Below are 7,500 nucleotides of genomic sequence, written 5' to 3' on the forward strand. Positions count from 1 at the left end.
TGCTGTTAGCTGGCACCCATTGACTTCCATAGTATTAGTTTTTCCTACTATGGACGTCAATTGGTGCCAGCAACCAACATTCTTCAAAATATCTTATTTTGTGTTCAACTGAAGAAAGAAACAAGGTTTAGAAATACATTGTAAAAAAATATATTTTCGTAAATTAGCAGTTTTCCATATTTTGTGATTCATGTTTTTATTTTTTATTTTCCGCCATTTATTGATGCTTTTGAATTGCATTATGGGACCTTGATTTTTCTTTTTTTCTACAAAAAGTTACTTTTATTACAATTTTTTATCATTTAAAGTGATATATTGAATGGGTTGGTGTTTTAAATCATGTTACAAAATCCTGAAATTACATTTTCTGTTATTTTACAGACTTCTTTCTCTATATATTATTTCTTATACATTTTATTATTTCAAACTACTAAAAATGTCCATTTCTTAAACTGTAGAGTTGAAATTTCAACATCAAAAGCCGACAGAGCAGAGATCAACATCCCATAATGCAATTCACAACCATCAATGAACCAAAAAACTAAGTGTGTAATGGATCATGGTAGATCCATGATTGGTACGGATCACAACCCATGGTTAAGAGCACACATGACCGGATTAATGCATTCATTTTAGTTGTAGATTAATCCTAAATTTGGTATGATGGCAGAGAGATCGCCCCTCACGTTATTCAAATCGCATGTATAAAAGCATTTAGGCTTTCCTGTAAAAAATGACGGAAGAAGTTGTGGTAGGTTATTAGGGATGTAATGGGTTTCTTAGGTTATTAAAGGTGATTTCTGTCACTACTTGTGTAGCCTGCATGAATGCATTCAGCAAAGTTGCATGATTAAACCTTAAAAAATCAGGATCAGAACACACACGCAACATAAATTATAAATGATGGTGATTTACATATGTTTATTAATCCTTCGAATCGCTGCATTCAAATCTGTGTTTGAAAAACGCAAAATCAAGAAAAAGATTCAGTTTTTAGTCTTTAGAGTTAGTTATGAAGTTACAGTCAAATAACACAGAAGTACTGGGATAACAGTTTATATTTTAGATAAAACCACTGATGTTTATGGTAAAGATTAAATCACCGTCATATGCATTTAACTTGTTGCTCAAAATGAAAGTTGTGGGCAGCAATTTCATCATTTAACCAATAGGTGGCGACAACCAGCCATCAAAAATATTCCACTGAATAGTTCTTCAAAAATGATCCATCTAGCAATGAAACATGAAGATTTATGAGTGAATAACTGAATTATTTATTGAAAATGAGACTAAAACTAAATATAGACAGGACAAATTATAATATTAGATTTATACATTTAGTGTCATCAGCAACAATAGTAACAGTGAATCTTTCACAGTACTAAATATTTTACAGTTTATTCATCTGATTATTTCTTCATTTTATTTTTAATAAAATTATAGATTCAAGTTCTGCTTGTTAAATTCAAAAGTGTCTAGCAGTACTGTTTTTGTAATAAATGGAAAGCAAATGACATTTGTCTCACTTGTCTCCTGATGCGAATAGTGAGATTTCTGATCCATTAATCCACAAAAAAAAAAAACACTTGTAAATCACAAAATAAGGAAACTTTTGATTAACAGATATTTTTTACAACGTGCATGAGGTCACATAAATGGTGAGGTAATTTTCATCTGTGTGAACTACTGTATATCTTTGAATTTATTAACATCAAACATTTCGTCCCAAACAAGAAAATAAATAAAAGTTGCAACAGCAATCTCCATCAAATTATATAAAGTATAAAAATCCCCGTCTTCCAACCACTGATTGGTCCAGTGCTGAGAAACAGTAACAGGGTATATGCAGGAATCCTAAATGTAATTTCAATACCTTTTAAAACTTCTTTAAGACCTTCTCAGAATATTTTAAGGCCTCGTCGCCACTTCAAGATCTTAATAACTTAAAAAACAGTTGTTAATAAACAGTTGTAGTTAAATAAGTCAATAGAGCACAACCATGCAACAGAACACAGATAAACTCAGAAGAAACAAAGCTTGAAAGATTAAATTACGCGGTTGTTTTTAGCAACAGGCTTTAGCCACTGTTTAAACTCATCTTTCTCCAACCAGGAGTACACAAACTTACATTTTCCCATTTTGCCATCTGTTTTGCTCTATTGTTTCGCTACATGTGGAGAGCGTCACATCACCTCCCCGTGTTTGTCGCAAGCTACGTAACATCATCTAGATAGAGGAGCTTAGCCGGATGCGCCACGGCCTGAACCAATCACACGGATCAAGCATGCCGTTGTTAATATTAGGAAGAAAATAATTATATTTACGCTTTTTTGGGGTCAAACACTTTGGACAATGCTTGAACAAAATTTAAGATCTCGTAAAAACGTGATTAAGACTTTTTAATACCTTTTAAGAGCCTTAATTTTCTCATAATTGATTTATCAACATTTAATAGTTTTTAAGACCCCGCAGACACCCTGAGTAAAACATCTCAGCCAATTCCTGAAATGCATGTTAATACCAGCTAGAAACTGAGCTTCAACATAACAGCTATAAAGCAGATCAGCCAGGTGCATGTGCGTATAAATAACCCTCCTCTTACCTTAGTGTGAAGTTTGGACAGCTGTTTTTCATCCAGGTGGGCCTGTGTGTACACTCGCCTCTTGTAGCGAAACTGCCAAAACAAATAACACAGCACGGATTAGCTAATAAAATCACAATCTTAGTCCTCGCTACGGTTGTACAGTGTTTGCTGAACTGACAGAAGCGTGCTGGAGTGTGAACTGCTGTAATCATAACTGTGAGTGGATGAAACATCTGCACATCTACATTACAGCTGCGCTCGGGATCGCAGAACTGGCTGCGAGTCAACAAAATGCATATTCAGTCAAAACAGGCTGGGAACAGACAGAACTGCAGGAGAAACAGGACAGCGGGAGTTTCTGGAAATGAACAAATGACAATAACAGAAGCATGAAGCGGCTTTTGGTTTAAGATGACAAAAGAGAATTAAATCAGATATTTGAACAGGAAATTAATGATCCTAATGAACTAATTCAAGGAAATTTCTTAGACAATACAGATACAGAAAATGCACAAAAGAAACAAGATTCATCACTCATTCATTAATTTATTCATTCATTTTCCTTCAGCATAGTCCCTTATTTATTAGGCATCTCCACAGCGGAATGAACCGCCAACTATTCCAGTGTAGGAATGGATTTAACTTAACTCAACTTAAATTTGCCATGTAATAAAACAACAAAAACTATGGAATCCCAAGAATTCTGCCCTCTTTCCTGAACTTTCCTTCCCCTCTGGTATTGATAAACACTCAGGTGTGACTGGTAACAAGGTTTTGCTCATTATCTTTGATAAACTTAGATTAAATCCCAACAGAGTAAATCTTTTAATCACTGGTTAACTTTAACAAAAGACCCATTCATTGCTCTAATAGGGTATTTAAAGAGAAGGACAAAATGTTTTGGGGTCGCAAGTTTGTATCCAGACCGGCCTTTATGGAAGAGCTCTCAAACTCAACACAATGTATAATTTGGACTTCCATCTAGGCCCAATCCCAATTCTACCCCTTAGCCCTCCCTCTTACCCCTACCCCTTGTTGTTGGTTTCCCATTTCTTAGGGGTAAATTTTAAAGCTCTTCCTCTTCACACTGTGTTTCAAGGGCCTAGGGGAGGGGAAATAGAATTGGGATTGGGCCCTCTTAGATTTATCTTTGGGTAATTGCTGCTGTGCATTTACTTCTGAATTGGCTTTTATTCAGATTCTGCAATTGGCATGATACACTTTCATCTGGAAAATAAATGTTAATCTTTTTGATTACTTCTGGAGTCTCCCGAATTCATTGTATCCAGTAGATTAAGTGGAGTCTGTGCTACCATTATGTTGTGACATGCTTTTATGGATTTTTAAGGTGGATTTGACAGTACGGAGCAGTGTGGCATGGCAAATGGAAGACATTTTAATTATTTAATCACTAATTTTAGCAAGTTATATGGAAATGACTAAATTAACTACTCTTTTAGTACGAGTGAGCACGAGGCAACCAGACTAATTGGGTATTAGTTAACCCTGCATCTTCTGACTAATTTTATAGTGTCGAGATAATGTCCGTGAGAAGAAACGTAATCCAGGGGCGTGGAACTCTAAGTGGCGTTTGATGCCTAATGAACATACAATTAAGAATATCGGACCCAAGAAAATATCAAAATCTAAATTATATCATAACTAATAATCAGCTAAAATTGGAGTCACATTGAACTCAGAGTTGAAAACAAATATAACTATTCAAATAAATAACAATTCTTTTCAGAAGCGATAAAAAGGCTTACATGCGTTTAACATTTGACCATTCATTGTATTCCGTCGTTAATTGGGCTGATTCACCAAATCGCGCATGCTTTTGGACTGTGGGGGAAACCAGAGCACCCAGAAGAAACCCATGCTAACACAGGGAGAACATGCAAACTCCAACTGATCCAACCGGCACTCAAAACAGCGATCTTCTTGCTGTGAAGCGACACTGAGCCACCATGCCACCACAAGATTTATCAATGAACTAAATTGTAGTTTGCTCCTGGCTGAAAAGGATGTCAGTAGAATATATTCATATTAAGCATTATTTTAATGGAACTTTCTGATAGGGAGAAAGTTATATTTGCATTAAAAAAAAAGAGTAAAAGCAACTGATGAAGGAGTCTAATTTTCTTTTTCCATTAGAAAAGAAGTTGTGCACTGTTAAAATTAAAACAACAAATCTCCTAGGCTGGTATGCACTAATACAGAGCATTTGAAATTGAGTGTGATCTCATGTTAAAGGGCAGCTATGATGAAAAGCATCTTTTGTAAGCTGTTTTAACAGAACTGTGTGTATGTATAATCAGACCCCCTAGCTTTCCATGATTGCTGGATCCAACGCAAAATCAACAAAAAGCAAAAACAATATAATTTTTTTTTTTTTTTTTATTCAGCAAAATTCTTATTTAAATGCAAAATAATCGCAAAAAAATGTAAATAATCTTTATGAGACTTATAGAGGTTGCATACGCAGAATTGTTTTCCGGTGGAATTGATAACGCATGTCCTAAGTGAGGTACATGATGTCAGATGCTCCAGGGAGTGAAATCTGAGAGAGAGAGAAATTAAGATCGTGGATAAAAATAAGAGTTATACAACCTTCCTTTGGCTTAATCCCTACCGTTTTAGATCTGTTTTAGACCTTGCCTCGACAAAATAAAAGCTTTATTTTTATAATTTGTGCCATTATCATTGTGTCAAATTATATATACCAACATCACCAGATGTTGGTAACAACCAAGGAAATCCATATATGACATGAAAACACATCTAATTAGTTTACAAATGAAGTTATGTGTAATCAAATTAAATGGTGCAGGGAAAAAGTATTGAACACGTGAAGAAAGGGAGGTGTAGAACGGCATTGAAAGCCTAGACGCAGAGGAAATCTTTCAGTAGTTCTTCAGCAACCCTCTGCTCTTCCTCATTGTAAATTAATATCAGCTGCTTCAGTCGAACATCTACAGGATGATGAAGATGAAACCAGGGTGGACATTTCAGCAAGAAAATCAGTCAAAACACAGCCAAGGAAACGCTCAAATGCTCTCAGAGAAAGAAAATCAAGCTGTAGAATGGCCCAGCCAATCACCTGACTTTAATACAACTGTATATTTTTCAAGTATAGTTTAAGTAACATAAATTATTTTAGTTTTATGGTTTTACCCTTTAAACGATTTTCATTTTAATGAATATTTTAATGAATTTAATGATTTTTTGTATGAAAAGTTGTATAAAATTTTATTAATTATTTGTTTTATTAGTTTAATCCTATTACAATGTATAACCTGGGTGTTAATTTTTTCTAACTGTAAGTGAAAGTACAGTATATTTAAAGAGGTGAGCTGGTGGACACCTGGATTTTAGCGAATTATATTTCTATTGGTCAAACAGGTGAATAAAACTTGAAAGTTTCCCTTTTCATTCAAACAATCCCTTTAAATACCAAGAGAATGCATGGCACAAAACAACCCAACCCTTCATTTATGAGATGAAAATACAGAAACCAGCATTTCAACCATGACAACAACAACAACAACAAAGTTTCAGAAACTCCGAGGCGGACTGAAAACTCAAAGTAATGTATCGCTGTCAAACTCAAGGCCATTAACAAACGCCTCAGGAGCAACTGAGCCAAGATGTCACGATCAAACAGAAAACAAGTCAAAAGCTCACAAACAATGACAGCGCAGAGATCTTACAGACTCAGAACTCACCACAGGATCCCGCTGCTGTGCCACACGTCTCTCTGGATGTGGGCATTGAGTGTACAAGCGAGCCGACACTATAATTCTCAACACTACCCACAATCCCTCTGCCCTACACCTCAACGCCATCAATCCCAAAGCACGACGCCAACTACAACACAAAAGTGTACCACCAAGTGAACGCTGTACACAAACCCACGTGCCCATGAAGAGGGCGGGGCTTCAGGAATGCCCACAGCTCTAATTCACTCCTTTATTAAGATCTGCCCATTCACATCTCTTGTTCACTGATTTACCCCCTCCATCACTCAATCTAGCAAACACACACACGGGCTCTGTTCAGTTGGGTTTGTCAGGCCAGCATGTGGTGGATTTATAGACCCGCTGGTGTGTCGATGGAGCTTCTGATGAACTGCAGAGATGCTTTGTGTTGTGTGAAGCGTGCCAGTGCTTAGCCAGGAGCAATGAGAGCGCAATAAATGATCGTGGACTGTTCACGTGCAGCCGGATGCTTTGGGAGATGATGAAATGCACACACAAACGCAACCCCTCTATTTCGGCTTTCTCACACACACGTGGTTTATTGCTCACGTTTGAGTCGACATTGAGTAAGTTTTACTTTTGCCATTTACAACTTAAGCTTCCTGTTGTCTTCGAATTCTGGATACACCCAGGAGACACAGAACATTGACATGACGCCTGATTGGTGTAGTACCCCAATGTTATGGGGATGTTGCATTTTGTTTAGAAATAAAAATTGGGTTGACATTAGAACCCAACATTAGGCCAACGTCAATGTCCAACATGCAACTTAAAATCAACTAAATATCAACGTCTATAATGATGTTACAGCTTGACGTTGTGTGGACGTTACCACTATGTCGTCTATCAGACTTTGGATTTTGGTTTCCATACCTAACGAATAAACATCATTATCTGACGTCAATATGACGTTGGTTTAAGATGTTGGATTTTGGTCACTTTCCAAAACAACCTAAAATCAATCAAATATCAACATCTATATTGATGTTTCAACTTGACGTTGTGTGGACGTTACCATTAATACGTCTATCAAACATTAGATTTTGGTTGCCATACCTGACGAATAAACGTCAGTCTTTGACATCAATGTGACGTTGGTTTAAGATGTTGGCTCGACGTTGGACTTGGTCACTTTCCAAAACAACCTAAATCAACCAA

The 7,500-nt window shown here is 36.3% G+C and overlaps 1 protein-coding gene across 1 annotated transcript in view; it reads right to left on the minus strand.

Annotated features, from left to right (window-relative positions):
• Positions 1 to 7,500, minus strand: part of shank3a (SH3 and multiple ankyrin repeat domains 3a) — a 320,891-nt gene that overhangs the window by 309,992 nt on the left and 3,399 nt on the right. Inside the window, 1 exon segment of the mRNA XM_056478459.1 lies at positions 2,603 to 2,674. Within this exon segment, the coding sequence (XP_056334434.1) occupies positions 2,603 to 2,674 (72 nt within the window).

Source organism: Danio aesculapii, chromosome 18 (assembly GCF_903798145.1).
Source record: "Danio aesculapii chromosome 18, fDanAes4.1, whole genome shotgun sequence".
Classification (NCBI taxonomy): domain Eukaryota; kingdom Metazoa; phylum Chordata; class Actinopteri; order Cypriniformes; family Danionidae; genus Danio; species Danio aesculapii.